General features: G+C 41.3%; 1 protein-coding gene across 1 annotated transcript; it reads right to left on the bottom strand.

The window, feature by feature from the left end:
* Positions 1-10,362: 10,362 nt before the first annotated feature.
* cpeb1b (cytoplasmic polyadenylation element binding protein 1b) lies at positions 10,363-18,934 on the bottom strand. Its single transcript, XM_036584059.1, has 12 exons — positions 18,920-18,934; positions 18,460-18,628; positions 15,962-16,153; positions 15,166-15,383; positions 14,197-14,452; positions 13,895-14,008; positions 13,696-13,800; positions 13,230-13,366; positions 12,807-13,005; positions 12,603-12,697; positions 12,023-12,103; positions 10,363-10,473 (listed from the first exon to the last, which is right to left on the bottom strand). Exons 1-12 carry the CDS (start codon positions 18,932-18,934, stop codon positions 10,363-10,365), a joined length of 1,692 nt encoding a protein of 563 aa, XP_036439952.1.

Consider the following 18,934-nt stretch of genomic DNA (forward strand, 5'->3'; position numbering starts at 1 on the left):
GGGCCCATTGACAGCTCCTGGTCATTTTAGGGATTGAGGAAAGTCCAGGCCTGGAAACACTGTTAGGAAAAGAAGCATTATAAATGTGAGTGTTAGGACAGAGCTTGTGAGTGAACAGGTGCGCAGATTCCATCTACTGTACAAGATTCATCTGCAGAAAAATAGTGTCAGTATTTGATTTGTAAATACACTTTGGCCTGTTTTTCAATGAAAACTGTACAAAGACGAGATATTGAATGTTTTACCTCATCAACTTCATTGTTTTTTGTAAACAAACGCTCGTTCTGAAATTAGTTTCTCCAATACATTTCCAAAAAAAAGTTAGTACAGGAAATTTAAGGTGAATAACTTGTGAAATGTTCAACAAGTATCTTAAACAGGTGATGCCTTCATGCTTGGGGATACGGAGCATCCAGGAATCACAGTCCTTTATAAGTAAGGATGGGTTGAGGCTGGCCACTTTGCCAAAACATGCAGCAGCCAATAATCCAACAGGTACAATGTTCCCCAATGAGCAATTATAAGGATTTTAGCTATTTCAACTTTTAACTATTTTTAGCTTGTTAAAAGACCTAGGTGAAAATGTCCAGATATTTATGTCCAGAACTTTTTAGGGCTTGAGCTCATCTGAAATGGACTGATACACAGTTTTGTAATCTGACAAGTCAACCTTTCAGATTATTTATGGAACTAATGGACATTGTGTTCTTTGGGCCAAAAAAGAAATGGATCATCCAGATTGTTACCAGTGTAAAGTTCAAAAGCCAGGATCTGTCATGGCATGGACAAACTGCACATCTGTGAAGGCACTATTAACACAGAAAAACATATATATGCATTTTGGAGGAACATATGGGACATACATGCTTATTTTAACATGACAACGCCAAGCCACACTTTGCATGTGTTACAAAAGCATGGCTGCATAATCAGAGACTTGTCTCCCATTGAAAACATTATTAAGCTCAAAATAAAAGAGTCAACATATGATTGAGCAGCTGAAGTCTTGTATAATGGAAAAAGCAAAAAATTCTGCTTTCAAAACAGGATCAATTAGTGTCCTCTGTCATGAAATAAGTATTAATGGTTGTTAAAAGCGAAGGTGTGGTAACAGTAATAACATGCTCCAGTCCCATTTTTTATGTTTCAGGCATCAAAATTGGGATAAACATATATTTAGGGGTAAAAAATAAGTTCACAAGGTAAAACCTCAAATACAATGTTTCGTACCGTTTTCAGTGTAATACAGATCAAACGAATTTACTAATCTCTTCGTTTTTTTGGAACTGAGGTTTGTATTTCAAGGACATGCACTGCATAGGTAGGTAGAAGGGATATTACTCAAACGAGAAAACAGAAAACATCCTCATGATGCTTTATTATTGAGGCATTATTATAAAAGATGGGCTTTATCTCCTCCTTTAAGTCTGTGGTAAAAATAAAAACACTGTTGCTGGCAACTGTGGCTATTTATATCTATATCTCCATGTCCCATCTGTGCACCCAGGCTAGAGGCCTAGTGCACTGGTGCTTGGGAATGACCCCAGAGGGCACTCAGGGGGCAGGGTCAGGCCAGGCTGGAACCTTGACTGAGGGTATGCTCGCTGAAACTGGACTCTTTGTCCTCAGGATCAAAGGATCCAGCTTACCAGTCCTCTAGTGGATATTGGAGCTTGGATCAGAACTCAGTCCAACCCTAGACGGTCATCAATCAGATGCTGGAATTTTAAGAAGGAGTATTTTGCGGTGGAAAAACAGGATAATCAAAATAAACACTATTAGCTGGAGCAGAAATCAGAATTCAAGTAAACTTGTGAAATACTAATGTAACACAGATTTGTTCATTTTGTACACTAACGTAACGTGTGTAACTAACTTAACGAACTAACAGCATAATGTAACAGTATATGATGTTACGGTAATGTTACATGTATTTACACATCACCCTGTAACAATCACGTTCTGTCACATAAGACAGTGCATTATGGCTATTCAGTGTCTCTGGTTACCAGATAATTTCTTGTGAGGAGAACGAGAACCAGAACCTATTTCTGCAATTATACCATAAAAATTGACACTAGAGGCCACCCATGAGCGAGTCCTCAATGAATGGGGTTGAATGGAGCTGAATGGAGCTAAATGGCTAAAAATAATAATAATAATAATAATAATAATAAATAAAAAAATAAATAAACATGTTTCTAGTCACTTATGCATGAACCTTAATGTAATTTTGGAAAACAGAAGGATGTTGAAAAAAGAAAACACCTGTATCTTTCTGTTTTTCTACAGAAAACAAGTTTTAGGCAGTAGGATGCTAACAATATTGCTACTGACTGCTGATTGGTTGGTGAGCTGATTTGTTCATTGGCTGAGTAAAGTAGTTTGTGCTCACTGATGTTATAAATGTTTATAAGACACTGTTAGAAAGTCCTATAACTGGAGTTCAAACATGCTGAAATACGCATTTATGGCATTCTGTTGACAGAAATGTTTCTGAGCATGACTGAAAAACTTTAGACAGCACATGACTAGCTAACACAGCTTTGAACGGTTGCAGTCTCACTTTCTGCTCTAAAATGCAGGGGTGTGGCTAAAATAAAGCTTTGCCTACAGACTAAAACTCTTTCAGTAGTGACATGAAAATGTGGGATTTTTATTTAAAAATTAAATTCATGATAACTCTAATCTTTCAATGTAACTACAAAAGACATCTAAAAGATATTTGAAAAAGTATCTGAAGTTGAAAGGGGTTAGGGTTTGGGACAGTCACCTCCCAGTTTTATTGTAAGACCACAGTTTGAACTAATTCTGTAGAATGGTACATAATGGGAAGAACAGGAAGTGGTCAGCCTCCCCTAAAACTGGCTCTGAGGTTACATTGTTTGTACAATACCTGCTGCGGTCCATTGTGGGATTGTAAGAATGAGCTGGCTAGACTCTATTATGTTTTTGGACAACATTACAAAATTGCAGACTCCCGAAATAGTGCACAGTAGAGTGAATAGGACACAGCTTTGGACATTGCTTTGGTTTCTTGTTTTTCCATTACTGCTCCACACTGACAGCTTAAAAACCAGTATGTTGAGCACTGTAACGTCTTTATTTCTTGGGGTGGAACATCCTAGAACCCTGCCTATTTCCCACGGTCATTTAACTAGCCTCCATTCTAAGCAGAGAGGCTCAGTCAAAGAGGCAGGGCTGAACTTTAACCCCATAACCCTCCATTTCCTACAAGTGCTAAAGTTTACAAACATGGGCGGGGGGGGGCATAAGCGGGGGGCACTTCAACAATTCATGTTCCGTTACTTCCGTTACTTTCAATTATTTTCAGAAACAGCCCGGCTGAAAAAGGATCATTAGACACCATTAGGATTGAATCCTAATGATTTTGCTTTCTAATAGGAATTGGCTTCCAACAGAGACCACTAGTTCCTTGTAGAACACCTTTAGATCCCATTAGGAAACCAGCAAATGCATTTAGAATCAGCAACTGGTTATCTTTTAAGCCATTAGGACCCTTTACACTGTGATATTAGCCCATTAAAAAGCCAAAACACATCAGGAACAAACAGAAACAAATGTTTCTTTGGGTTTTTTCAGCAGGGAAATTTGAATACACAGCAGGAACTACCACTGAAGCAGAGCCAAGAGGGTTAAACAAATACTGCTTTATTTGATCAAATAAACCATCCAAGCCGTTCAAAAGCACATCATGATGTCATACCATATGTGCAACCATGAACAAACAGAGATTAAGCATAACCACCATAGATTATCAGCAGTGGAGCTCAATCTTCTGATATATACAGAAATATATACCCCTGAGCAAGTTATGTACTTTTCTAATTTGCTGAAACAAAGTCTACAAATAATGACAGTACTGGGTATTACATTGTGTACTGAGCTTAAATTGCATTTGCACTGCAAGGCAGAACGAAAGCATGACTCAGAGTAAATCTAGCTATAGAAAACAGAGCACAATGCAGCACATTTAGCACAGAGACCAAGTGCAGTACAAACAGCAGCACCAGGCAGTTACATAATTGGACAGTGAGGGATGATAGAATAAAAGGTACCCACGTAACCGTGGGAGAGACCCCCATTGGCAGCTATTCCGCTTACGCTTTTCAAGAAGACCCCATTGAGTGGCTGCACCGCCTCTTTGCCTCTTTTTCTGGCCAGAAATACACCAGCGAGGAACACGGCATGCCCCAGGCTGCTCCGGGAATCACACATACTCCATTCTTCAGGAGGAGGCCTTAAAGAGAACATGAGGAGTTTGTGTACGGACACAGGAATGAGAAATAGGACATTAGTCACCGGAGGCGCTACAGAACTGTAGAAAATAAGGCTTTAAACAATTCCCCCTCCAAAATAAAAATCTGTTTGTGGTTTGCAGTCCAGGTCCTGGAGTACCCTGTCCTGCAAAGATCTGGGTTTTCTCTGATCCAAGGACCTTAAAGGGGAATTCCAGCAATTTTTCAGAATTTTTACATGATTAAGTTGTTAAGATATAAACAAAGTCTGAAATGAGCTGTTCTGGAGAAACGTACCAAGTCAAAATGATCCAAAGCAGCAGTAAAAAGAGATAGACGTCTAAAGTAATTTAATGCCTCTAGAAGCTACATCACTGAATGAAATGGTTGAAAAGTACATTGTGTGATGCCTGAGATATCCATCCATCATCTAAACCGCTTATCCTTCTGGGTCGCGGTGGGGTGCTGGAGCCTATCCCAGCTGTCATTGGGCGGAAGGCAGGATACACCCTGGACAGGTCGCCAGTCCATCGCAGGGCAGACAGACAGACATACACATTCACACACTCACTCACACCTAGGGGCAATTTAGCATGTCCAATTGGCCTGACTGCATGTTTTTGGACTGTGGGAGGAAACCGGAGTACCCGGAGGAAACCCACACAGACACGGGGAGAACATGCAAACTCCACACAGAAATGACCCTGGTCACCCGGCCGGGAATCGAACCCAGGCCCTTCTTGCTGTGAGGCGACAGCGCTACCCACTGTGCCGCCCCTGCCTGAGATATTGTTTTGCAATAATGTTTGGGCCCAAAACATATTTTTGTAGGTGGAGAGCTACATGTAGATTGTTGTAAAGCAAAATAGTCTAATAGTATAATTTCACATCAAACCACTCTGAATAACTTTGTTTAAATCTCAACCACTGAATTATCCAGAAATGTAGAAAAAAATGGTGGAATTCCACACGAAGTCAACATGAAAGAAGTGGAGCTGTCTAACTGATGATCACCTTCTGTTGCCTCATCATCACCTCATGTTCTATGATAAGCTGCACTTTAACATATCGGCTGACAGCCGACATGCATGTTCTGCACCTGCATGACAGGAAGCAGCATCAGAAGAATCTGGAGTTCTTCTCCAGGCTTTCTCCAAACAAAGAGTCTACCATTAGTTTGATGTTGTGCTAAAAGTGTTTATCTTTCAAACAAATATCATTTTGTTAAACATTTTATGAAGTAACCTAAAGAACTTTGTCGACGTTTATCAGTGATTAAAGGGTTAAAGTGCCCAAATCCTTTTTCGGGTCCACTTTATATACAGAGGGCTCCAAAAGTCTGAGACGACATTGCAAATCTGGGATTTTTTTCATTTAAACCTGCAACTAAACAACAAACATTTTTGTTCTGGAAAAAAAAAAAGAAAGTTATGACAGGTAAAATGAAAAAGAAATGTTTAAGATTCTGCACTATTCCTTTGAACAGCCGATTAGAGAATTGCCAGTCTCTGATACCAGTTCAGCTCAGGGCCTGTCCCACCAAAAGGCCCTCCTCAAAGTGCAAACTTAGGTGATACTGACAACATGCAGTAGAGGGCAAGACACCTCAGCAGTGGAAGTTTAAAGGCAAGCATTTGGGACAGATGCATGCATTGCAAAGCATTTGTTTCCAGCAAATCACTGTAGTGATGTTTATTTTTGTGATTTGTGTACAAATCCTCTTGTGTTGTAGTATATGAGAATGTGTTCACTAAAACTGGAAAAAGTTACTAAACATCAATTTCAAAATCAATTAAATCATTCAAGTTTATTTATCAAGACATCACTGTACCTCTCAAAAAAAGAAAACAAAGCATTTTCTTTTTTAAAAAAGACCTGCACGGTCAAAAGTGCAAATGAGATCGACAGGACCAGAATTGCACCAAATCGGATAGGGCTCCATTTGCAGAACTGGTGAAACTGGTGCCGTCTAGTGCCAATGATGTGGGACACACCACAAAAACTATGACAATTGCTCACAGACAATGATGGTCTGACAGTCTTCACCCTCTTCAACTCAAGAAGGGCTTGTTAATGAGCTGATCTCAGGTCAGGACAGTCAGACCAGTGAAAACAACACATTATTTGTGTACAAATGCACCAGGACTGGAAACCAGTCTGACGAGGACACTCCAACTAGCAGTTCTGGAGCCCAATCTTCGCAGAGCTCCACTTGGAGCCAGGATCCAGTTTAAAAGTGGATTTGGCTCCATCACTGGGTTCATCATGTATGATGGAGCCGCGTGGGGAGGACTGGGGCACGACGCTCAGACTGTGTGTAGGGTGACTGCTATTCTAGACATGAAGGTGGGATGTGTAGAGAGGGATGAGAAAGGAAGGATAAGCGCTTACATAAACCTCGACGCACATAGCATCCTCCACACTGATGAGTCCTGGGTGATTCACAGTGACTCAAACCCTCTCTATGTACCACTTCAACATAGCTTACCCCCCTACCTGCCTTTCTGTCAGCTCTCTGCTGTTCCTGTGATGGGCCACCACTGATCCGGAGGGCTGGAAGTGACACACATTTCTCTGACATGTGGAAGAAGTGTTAAAGCCGGTGGTGCACTAATCTTAGCCAGTATTGGCAAGCCCACTTCAAACAACAAGAATATCTCAGGCTTCAGGCATTTCCTCTCAGACACCCCCCAACCCCCCCGAATTGTCCACCCACACAGGCCATGTGGGCACAGCCTGTGTCTGGAGGCTACAACTGAAGATGGATCAATAGGGCCTACATTTATACCCATGCCCCTGTAAACACAGGCCAACAATCATACAGATCAACAGCTTTCAGTACAAGCACAATAGAAGACATGTAGTTTAGTGGCTTCCCTGCTCTAATATCCGGTTGGGTTCATAGGCTTGTATGTCCAAGATCAACAAAGTAATGCTGTGACACAAAGATCAAATGTACACAATTTTCCTTTACCCCTAAACAGACGTTTTATACTCAAGGAACAAGGCTAATGCAGCTAACAAGTAATGAGAATCATGCAAACTGCACTGTTTAATCACATACATACGTCAAACTGCGTCATGCCCTTAAGATAATTCGTTTTTTTTTCCAAAATTTCATAATTACACTGTCAGAGTAGTGATGGGAAACAGATACAGATACTAGCCACAAAAACACCATCAGGTGTCTGAGATATTGTTTTACAAACATTTGTATGTAAGGCTTTTTACCTAAAACATTTTAAAATACATCTACAGTGGTGGTACATGCAAGGTGCAAAATACAGGGGATCCAGGTGGAACCAGGACCCCCCGCTCATTAACCTCTTTGATCCCCTGAACATCTCAATATGAAAATTCTAGAGGCCAGGCTCCTGTCTTTGGTATTAACTAGAGATGCAGCACTGATCTGCCTCATTGTGGCGCTGTAGCAAATTGGTTCACCTAGTTGTTCTTTCATAGCCTAGCAACCGTAACCATGCCTGGAATACCTCTGAATAGCTTTACAAGACACCACAGCATATTTGTAAATCTGAAAAACTTGCCCAATTTCAAGAGTTTGGTGGAAAGAGTGAATTGTTACCAATTTCTAAACCAAAGACAAGAGTAGATGCACAAGGTCTCACTTTGTGAAAGACTATTACTGAATTAGAAAAGAAGCATTTCCAGAAGGATTGCTGAACCAAACATTGTCACCATTGAAACTAGCATCAGTGCCATTATGGTGAGTGACTTCGCAGCCAGCCAACACAGGACTCCCTGTATACCAGAGGGCATTTCACACACACTAGGTACATGCAAGGTGTTATAGCAAGAACCCAAATAAAACTTTACATATTTTCCTCTCTTTTACAATTCCCAATACAAAACATGTGCACACGTAGGTTCACTGGTCATTTTGGATAGTAAATAAAATTGCTATATGTAGACATCGTGATCTCTCGAGTTAAGTTTCTTTACAATGCATCATTTCACAAACCTTTCTGAATGTTTACATCAAAACTGAACTAAAAAATTTTAAAGTGGGGGAATTGGTAGTAGCAGCCATCTTAAAGCCTGTACTTCATTTTATTGAAGTCTGATTTTGGGGCATGTAGGTAATTTAGGCATGCACTTTGCTCAGTTGCTAATTGGTGGGACCAATTACATTATGTGTTAACTACATTAGCCTTGCAGCTTCTTTCAGTACAAACTAAAAGAAGCAAACCTAAACTTATCTTGGCTGATTAATTATATTCACAGTGAAGGGGGGGGGGCTTCTAAAACTGTTGCATTAAAAAGGTGTGAGAAGAGGGCAAACTACCATCTCCCAGGATATCAACTACTATCAGCAAGCAAAAATTTATTTATAATACTTAACCACCACTGACTGGTCACATCATACCATTGCTTATATAAAAATTCTTTGCTACAATTGTGGAATAGAAGTTTAAAAAAAGATCATGAGTAACTGATTTTGCTATGGCTGCTGCTCAAACTGAAGGATGTTAGACACTAAATGAAAAACCACTACACTACAGTAAGTGAAGAGAGGTGTACTTAAGCATTTCAGCTACTACTAGTAACTAGATAGGCACACATCCAAGATAACAGCAAGATAGGATCAACCCAATTAGTTACTTGGGTTGTGGGGCAGACACTGGTCTCCACACATGATGGAACAATGCCTGAAAACATCCAACACCGCTGAAGCACAGCATCAAAACAAAAGTAGTGCAGAAGTCCCCTAACCTGGATTTAATGCTCAAACATACCCTGACCTTGAGAACAGGAGTCCATAAAATTATGGCTAAATGGAGAGCAGTGACTACAGCAATGATGTATGAAGAGACCACCACCTAGTGGACAAAATGAACATTTGCACAAAGTCCTGGTGGTCACTACCTCCATTATCTTCTATGTAAAACACACACAGCAATATGAATGCTTGAACACCTTTATTGTGCACAATCAAAAATCTGAACTTCACATCTGTAAGTACACAAACTCAGCAGACCACAATGAGGTAGAATAAGAAGCTTTTGGGCTTGTGACTCAGCATGGAGTAAATGGAGAAATGACAGTCCTGGTTGCAAAGACCTTCCCAGATCCATGAGCTGTTGACAGTCTGCGAGTTTGAAATAAAGTGACATCTGCATTTGATCTACTAAGGCTCCTAAGGTACATTCATGTGAAGTTTAGAGTTTTACATTCAACAAGCAGCTGTTGGTACTCTGGGGGTCATGCCCATAGCGATACCTGCTGATGTCCAAAAGAAGTGATTAAAAACCTACCCCTTTCCAAAGTGCAAATTAAAAAGTGCAACAATAAAACTATGTGCAATCTATGGCCATTTTCTTTTCTGATTAACGAGTCAAGCTGATCTGAAAACTTGATGCAACCCAGTAAAAGCAATGCCTTCCGGTGGCATGCACTAAAAATGATCTGGGCTGTAGTAGCAACTTTCTGCGCAAACCCCTTGCTCCACTGAACAAAGCTGAACAAGGGAGAAACTCTCCAGAAAAACTGTGGAGGAAAAAAAATGGAGGAAAATTAAAAAGCCAGTAGGTAGATCTCTGTTCAACTTTTTCCATGTCATGGACTTAAAACCGTTTTATGTAAAAATTAGTAAAAATAACTGCGTAAAATGTCTGGAAGATGAAAATGGCTTCATTATGTAGCTGTGTTTCTAAAGTAAAAAACTCCAGCTAACTGCAATGGGGAAAAAGCAGCTAGAGGAGAGGAAACCAATTCAAAGGCACTGTATGGCTTCGGTCAGTTAAAGATGAAACCTGCATGACTGTTCAAAAACTGCAACACAAGGGGGAAAAAAAAAAATCCATAAGAAAAAAAAAAAGTCTTCTAAACCATGGCCTTCTTCTCACCCCCCAAAAAAGTCAAGGGGGACTTTCAAATGTGTGGGCCCCTGCAAACCCATCATTTCACTGTGCAAAGTGCCAACGTGAACAAGCCAAATCAAGTGCGAAAGTGAACTTTCTACAGTGTCTCCGCAAACCCATACTCCTGTGAGTGCCCTCTTCAGGGCTGGCACTGGAGCTGTGCCCTGGGAGGCATGGTGGAGGTCCAGGCTGAAGCACGGTGCTGCCGTGCAGGTGGAGGCCTTTTAGCTGGAGTCCCGGTTCTTCTGGTTGCGCATCAGAGGGCGGTGGTTGCTCAAGATATCCATGGAGTGTTGCCAATGCCAGCAAGAGCGACAGTAATACTTGAAGCAGGCCTGGATATAAAAAGACAGCAGATAAAATGGTCAATAATCTGAGTACAAAGGAGAGTTCACTGTAGAGTCCATCAACAAAGGCACTCAAATGCTAGATGTTAATGAATCTGGGATATTTACATTGAATGTGGTCACCAAATTGGTTAGTAGTTCAAACTACTGAAAAGGTGTCCATTCCAAACCTGGAGAGGCTTGGGCTACTACTGACTTAAATTGGGAGATTTCAGCTTTTATTGAAGGGCTTTATATCCAGCTCATGTAAATTTTGAAAGTGCACAAACCTAGACAGAAATTCCTGAAATTCAAAAACTGCTTAAATCAGTTTATGCATGAATGAATTGGCCTTAATCAATAAATGGAATGCAAACAATGGTAACTGAAATAGACTTGGTGATGCAGCAGGAAGGTAAGTCACAGGTTTCCACTACTTCTAATGACATTACAGAAGATAAAGCTGTCTGAACTGACATTCCCAGGGACAAGCGGGCAATGGCAAAGAGGGACAAAAACTTTAGCCCTCATTAAATAGGCTGCTACCCACACCACCTGGCATCTCTGCACTGTTTGTTCTACTGCCATGTACAGCTGACAGCTGTCAAAACTGCTCTAAACAAAAGGCTTAGTTTGAATGCGTAATGAACAGGGAGTCTCTGGTCTCATGAACGTAAGCATGTGACATTATCTCCAGGAAATTGTGCACAGTTGGTTGAAATACTGAGATGCATTTTTTAAAACAACTTTTTGGAAATATGCTTCAAATTTCTGAAACATTTGGAAATTCCAACATTTGCTTAAGATCCTCAAGGACCAAAAGCTGAACACCCATAAACCTAGTGTTTACCCACCTTTAACTGAGGTGTTTAGTTGCAAAATGCATTATATTATTGAAAATTCTCTACATTATATACACAAATGCTGGGAATGTGCTTTACACATACAAGAAACATTAAGTTCTGTATTACAATAAATACCACCTTCAGATTTTTTTCCATTATGAGTTTTTAAATGTATCAAATTGTTAGAAGTGGATAAAGAGCATTAGAACTAAACTCAATGCATGTTTGGAGAAGTGAGCGAGACAACTGCATGTCTCTTTTTGGAACTAGCAGAGTTTCCAAAAATGTTCAAAACATTTTGCACTAATTTGCACCCCTGCTGCTTCTGCATTTTAATAATACTGATTACATGAGTCTTGCTTGTGTATAAATTGCAGCACTATTAAAGCTTTAAGCCTGAACTCGCGCATGTCCATATCTGGGGAAGTTGCTTGAGAGAGTAATTCAATGGGACTAGCATTAGGAACCTTTCGAATGCATTTCACTTTAAACCAAGCTGTCAATTCAATGAGATTATATATAAAACACACAAAAAAAACAACTGTTCCTGATACCATTCATTGAAGTCACATGCAAAACCCAGGTTTTGAAACTTTGGAGCAGTGGACCAAAGAATAAATGTACTCTAAAGTTATAAAACCAAAAGGGATAACTAGTTACCCTCACCCCACTTGATACCTGCATTAAGACATTCTTTAATTTCAGAAACTCACCTGGTCTCTGCAGAAGAAGGGTCCAGGCTGGCGGCTGCACACCTGGCACATGGAATCCTCCAGATATGGGTCAATCTGAACCTGGGGGTGAACAGAGCCTTTAACTGGTCACCAGAGCAATCAGGTTAAACTGTCCTGTGGTTCATACAGACCACTAAACTAATGGAAAGAGATTTTCATAAGCAGACTTCACCTCCCATAAGATTCCAAAGGGCACAGCCCTTTAGAAAAATGTCTCCAACACATCTGGTCCACATCAGGAATTTATCAGCTCATTACTTCAACCAGGTGTATTTAGGGAAAGGGAAACTAAAAACATGCAATGTAGCAGTGTTCCAGGACCAGGACTGAAAACTACTGCTCTATGGCACTTAACATCCATTACCTGTATGTAATACCAGAGCTGCAGGATTTTGGTTGCCCAATTAAAGTACAAGTTGAAATTGCTCAAACTTATGCAAGAGAAATTTATAGAGGTTGCATAAACTATTTCATGTATGCATACTCAGTGTGGATGAGCAACTGTTGCTCACTACTCACTACTGAACTTCAATGTTTTTACATTGGGGTAGAAACATACCTTCTTTGTAAATTTGGGGGTCTTGATTTCAACAAACGCAGCACTTACAGCTTTCAGGTAACTGCGCTGGTTGTTAAAGGTTACACGACCAGACCCTGGCAAAAAGAGCAGCTCAGTTTGAACAAAAGTCATTTCCACTGCAATTGGTGCTATTAGACCAAGCAAAAGTGTTACAGAAGTAAACGAGTTAAAAGGTAACCTCACCAATTGGGTACTTGTGCTTGTCTGTATCAATCCCTGCATACATGACTCCCCCAAACAGGTCATTCATGATGCTGGCCAGAGCCTCAGCATTTAGCATGCCATGCAGAGCTCCCACAAACACAGTATTACTGGGATCCAACCTTTGAGAGGGGCAGCGCACATAGTTACTGTCTGAGATCACCCAGGGGATCACTTGCACCTGCAGGAAAGAAAGTAAAAGTGTTGCACTTTTCATACATAAAGCTCAGAGCTTCCCAGTATAACACGGATTTTACAAAGTGCAGGGAGATTCAGGAGTTTAATATCATGGCACATGCTTACTGCTAGAAGCCAAATGCACCAACATTAAAGCTAAGCAGTTCTATATTAAATTAACAGGTTGTAAAATTCAGATGAAGTGTGATTTGCTGGACCCATACTTACATCCTTACAGCGCATCCTCCTGCTGGACATTTTGAAGTAGTACTCGCTGTAACCCTCAGGATGGAGCAGATCTTGGGTGCAGGCTTGCAGCAGCCCACGCACAGATTTCTCCGATTCAAACACCAAGTACACATACCCTACAAGAAACAAGCTTTAGCCAAAGCACTAGCAAACCTGGTTTACTTTAGCTGTACATGCTAATGTCATGATTATGTCTCTGGACTAGTAACTGAGGTTTCTGCCATGTCTTAAAATGTGTATGTTGGACACACTAAGTTTTTCAACATGCACACAAGAATGCCTGTTACTCTAAGATTTTGCTAAATCCCACAGAGATTGCCACAACCTAATTTCATGTGTGATGTGCTCCAGTACAGTTACCCAACACCCAGTGCCTCTCACCCAACCTCTGGTGCAAGCCACCTTGAAAGAGCTGGAATAAACTTAGACCTACCCACTGCATTACCTTTGGGCATATTACCTTTAGGAGGGCAGCGAGGATGCTTGCCATCCTTACCAGGCCACTCCACACTCAGGGGGCCATAACAGTTAAATGTGTTTATCAGGCCAGCTGAGGGAAATAAGTAAAGCACTCAAGAACAAGCCAAGAAAACCACAAAGACTTAAACACAATAAGCTTTATATGAATAAGGAGAGCCACCCACCCTCAGTAATGTCCCATGGAACTCCTCCGAGAAAGACCTTACAGGAGTACACTGGATTTTTGTAGTTTCTGGAAGGAAGCTGTCCACTCCAAGTGAAAGTAGCTTCATTAATGGCTGTTATTTGAAGAGATCAGTAGCACTTCCATTAAAAACAAGGTATTTAGTATCTCCAAGACACAAGCACTAGATGAAAACACTCTAGAAGCATACCAAAGACATTTACAAAGGTCATAACATGAAAACGGATACTGCCCCCGGTTCTTAATAGGATAAGTCTAGAGTAGCTTAATAGCAGAACATACATGCAGCCTGTCTGTGGAGACGAGCCTCCCTCTCAATGCTGAAGGGTCCATCTGGGGTCTCCAGCAGGTCCCAGTTGGGCCACACGGATGCTCCAGGCCAACGGCGGGACAGGCTGCTGCCATCTGGTGTGGAACTGGGTGGAGGGGTCAGGGGAGAACTGTCGTGATCTATGCGGGAACCCAGGCTGAGCTTCAGAGGGTCCTTCTGCACATTGGACATTAGGAAGGGCACTGAGGGGGAGATCCTCAGAGAGGACTGCACAGAGGAAAACAAGATTATAGATTAATACAATGTTAGGTGTAAAAAGGATGGCAATTCAATTAACACAAATTTGGGAACTCAACCAAGAGCATATGCTTACCTCTTGCCCACAATATTCAGGTCAAAAAAAAACAAAACAGTCTGAATTTCAGCCACTGAATTTTTGGCCAACAATGGCACTTTAAGGCCAAAAACAATACTGACCAGGAAGAGAAAAGAAATAGGCCTACAAAGTGCCAAAATAAACATTACAAATAATTTTAATGGTCACAAATGGGGGGGTGGGGTAAATACACATTGAACCATCAGTTTCTACAAGGGACAAACATGTGACTTTATAGCACTTAGCAGGAAGGGTTACTTTACCAAATGACTCCTACAGGTTTGGCATCACATCAAAAAATCCCAATTGATATCACAGCAAAACAGAAGAAGAAAGGAAAGTCCCCAATAGCACATGGACACCTTCTGTTGCCTTTTTTGGGGCAGCACCAACAACAGTGCCAAAGTGCACAGTATAACTAGAGATGTTATACTACAGAAATTGCCTTTGGTGACCAGATGGCCATTTGTCAAACTTGATTTCATGGCACATTCTGTAGCCCACATACCATACATTTCTGTAAAAACTGTCAATGTTCAGTTTTCTGTCCAGCATGTCCTGAATCAGTATTGACCAAGGTTTTTCATTTCAGTCAAAAACTCACCAGCAGGTCAGAAAGGTGATCAGAGCCAGAGCTGAAGCCACTGGTCTCCGAATCCACAGGGCTGCTGGAGTGGGAGCCCAGCAAAGAGCGGGAATTCAGGCGCGCCAAGGCTGGAAATTTCTCCAGGAAATCCGAAGGCCCAGCATTGGATTCGTTTGAGTTAAAGCCCTGAGGCTTGTTCAGAAGATGGCCCAGAGGGCTTCCCAGCATCCCCAGCACTAGAGAACAAGGAAACAAAATCAAGAGCAAACAATCTTTGAAAGTAAATACTGATCATTGTCAACTGGACCTTGGAGTAAATTAGTGGTACCATCAGTTACAGCCCTAAAATTCTTGAAGCATTCTAGGAATGGACTAGTGGTAAAGATGGCTTGTTTAAGAACTTACCTCTGAAACAGCGAACACTCCTTACTAAAACACTTTAGCACTAATAAATAGGCAAGGCATGAGGTAAGCAGGGAATCTATGACACAGCAGCTACACTAAGCTCTGACTCACCGGGAAGTCCTGTTTTGAACTGCTGCTTACTGTGAAAGCATTTAGTCATCAAGTCAGATCAGTGTATTACACAGGAGTAAGAGTCAAGATACCAAACTAAATATCAAAAACAAGCCAGTCATCTGATTAAACGTCTAACAAAGAAAACATTAGCGAAGCAATTAAACATTAGAGAAGAATAAGCTTTAGAGACTTGGGAAGGTGGAAAAGAACCCAAGCCACAAGCACCCAACATTTCCTGTACACATGAAAAGCTCTATATGCCCAAGGAAAATGCAAGATATTTATGAATACTCACTGGAGATATTGTTATTTGGGGCTGCCTGCTCCGAGTCCTGACTGCTCCATGGCCTCTCCCAACCGGACAAGCTGAGGGACTGCAGGCCCAGGCCCAGCTCATTGACATCAGGCAGACCCCGCGATGAGTCCTGGCTGTTGCTGGGAAAAAGCATCCTGCTCCGGACCACAGACAGATCCGAATCCGGACGGTCTGTCAAAATAGTCCAGAAATAAACAAAAGTACCTGTAAACTCAGCATCAGCCACAGGGGTATTATGAAAGACTCTGCTAAAAAGCAGCCTCTAGTCTTTGGCTGAAACACTGATTCCCTTCAAGCTCTGTCAGAGAATAAATCTGCAAGCTGGCGAGCTTAAACTGTGTGAAGCTGCTGCAGATGCCATGCAATTCCCTCTGCAGAGGCGACCCACCCTGCATGTGACCCAGGCGCTGATGCCCTCGCACCCCCCTGCTAATGACATCAGCCCCCGGCCCCTGCTTTGCTGCCACACCAATGAATTCCTGTCAAATTCTCCCGCAGGCAAACAAGCAGAGTAGCCTTCTCCCCTCAAGGCCGCTGAGCTCTGGCTGTTGTCCTTGATTGAGGCAGCAGAGGGAGCGAGGAGAGAGCTGCAGGCTGAAGGAAAGAGGGGAGAAAAGCCTGGCGAATCACAAGACGGCAGCAGGCAGAGGTTGCCTGATCTGAGAAAAAAAAAGGATGGGCAATCTGCACTGCTCCTCCAAACTGGACATCATCCAGCTGCTTGATCCAGGCCTGATTCAGCACCCTTTTGCCACGTATCGGCTGCATGACACTGCATGTCTGATGTAGCACTCGTGCAAGAAGCCTGACCGCAGGAGGAAATTGACTACGCAAGCAGCATTACAGCATGTGGGGTGAAAGATTAGATCAACTCAAATTTCAGATTAATTCAATGACTGATGTACAGTCATTCAGAGTTGTTTGATGTGAAACAATCTTTAAGAGAAACAGGCTCTGATTTCTTTACCAAGGTGATCAGAACTATTTTATTTACTATGCAAAACCAGTTAACCTACATGTCCCAGTTTTTATGTGCTAATGTTGGTAGTGATAAAATAGCAGTACATCTAAAAGTGTGTTTTCTTTGGGGGACTGTTCAGCCTTACAATCTGCCTGCACCCCTCTGCTATAAATGGATAAACTGACAAAGCTTCAAAACTATTGTAAAAACAATCTCAGACATAGGTCAGTATATTCAAAGCATTATGTAATAAGTGAGAATTAGCTTTTAGAGGATTAAATGCTTCAGGAGTCTGGTTCCAATCACCACTGAACAACTGAATTGAACTAAAACTGAGCATTTCATATCAAACATCTGCATGACTTGCATCATAACCATTTCATTTAAGAAAAAAACAGCAGAATTCCCTTTAAAGCACCTAAACATGGCTGATTTGTGAGGGTGTACATTTAAAAAAAAATAAATAAAAAAAAATAAAAATAATAATAATATCACATTTAAAACAGCATACCAATACATCTCAGGCTTTGTTCTGAAACAAAACATTTCTACACCCAAACATGTAGATAATTAGAAGGCTTTAGAATAAATAAATCAACAATACTAAACATCAAATCAAATCTTGGCAAAGCAGATTACGCTAGCATCACCTGGGGCTTTAGGCTCACCTTGCAGCAGGGACACTTTTGGTCCAAAACTACAGATCATGCAACCTAAGACTGCACTGCAAAGAGTTAAATACTGGCAAGTGAAAACAGAAGAGGTCTACTCAATCTCTCATTATTAGTCTGCTTTAAAAATATTATTAGTCAATTTAAAGCTACACTTGTTCAAAGTAATTTTATCTAGTGAACGTTTAATTCAATTGGCAGACAATTCAGCTTGTTAACTTTCACTGGAAACTTTCAACAGATACACGTACAAAAGAAACTGAATACCTTGGGATTTTTATAATATCACACAAGCAGAAACAGAATACTTCATCTGGCCTGAAATGTTTCACTTGCCAACTGAATTGAATTGTTTTGCAGTGCAGTTTCAGTCACCCAAGTAGAACACCTGACAACAAAGGCACACACCTAGAAAGATGGTTCAAAGGTTCTTCAGTAAAAGCAGCGGTACTATTTAGAACAACTTCATGCTCAAACGGTTCTTCAGATTGATAAAGAATGTGTTGCACATGGTTCTATATACAGCCTTTTTGAAAGTGGTTCTATAGAGCACCAAAGTAGGTGTGGTGCTACATAGAACCATATTTAAAAAGACTCAATATAGAACCATATGCAACACATTCTTCATCAATCTGAAGAACCATTTGTGCATTAAATGGTTCTACACAGAATTCATGGTCCAAAATTGAGCCACTGCCTTTAAAGCAACTTGCCTTAAATCTTTAAGTGTGTATTTTTCCCCCATTCTTTGCCCTCATGACACAAACAGCTTCATAGAAAGATTTTTATGACTCTGTTCTGTATCATATCATGACAGTCACTTAGCCAAAGGTTGGAAAAGTTACCCATCAGTGAGTCCCGCTTGGTCTTGCCGCTTGGAGTGGTACAGACCCCAGTGAGGTCCAGAGAGTTGCCCAGCATGGTGTTCATTCTGCGGAAGATGTCTGCATTGCTGCATGTAGACAGGGCAGGAGTGTCTGAGTCCCAACGATTAAGGGCTCTAGGATTGTCTCTCTAAAAGAACACAGGAGCGTATGGTGAGGGCTCAAATTGACATGGTCGTCGAGGCCTTACATTGCTAATACACCACAAAACGGCGAGTAGGCCCATCTTTGGTAACTCTCGCCAGTGTATGTGATACCTAAGCGTGGCATTAACGATAACACCGAGCTAAACCTGTATTAGCCTTTAACATGGCGTCTAGCACAAACAAAGTTCCTGAACAGAAGCTTTCCTCCTGAGTTTCCCTTCGTGGGCGAAGGCGCGCACACGCCAACGGGCACACTTTCCACCGAAAATACTCACCAGAGAAAACGCCAT

The sequence above is a fragment of the Colossoma macropomum genome, unplaced genomic scaffold (genome assembly GCF_904425465.1).
Source record: "Colossoma macropomum unplaced genomic scaffold, Colossoma_macropomum, whole genome shotgun sequence".
In the NCBI taxonomy this organism is placed as follows: Eukaryota; Metazoa; Chordata; class Actinopteri; order Characiformes; family Serrasalmidae; genus Colossoma; species Colossoma macropomum.

Bases quoted from the DNA above. Each gene is read 5' to 3' on its own strand.
- cpeb1b (XM_036584059.1), bottom strand. The intron at 14,453-15,165 runs GTGAGTTTTTGA...TCCTCTGTGCAG, and splicing joins ATCACCTTTCTGACCTGCTG to TCCTCTCTGAGGATCTCCCC. The intron at 13,367-13,695 runs GTAATGCAGTGG...TGTTTCTTGTAG, and splicing joins TAAAGGTAATATGCCCAAAG to GGTATGTGTACTTGGTGTTT.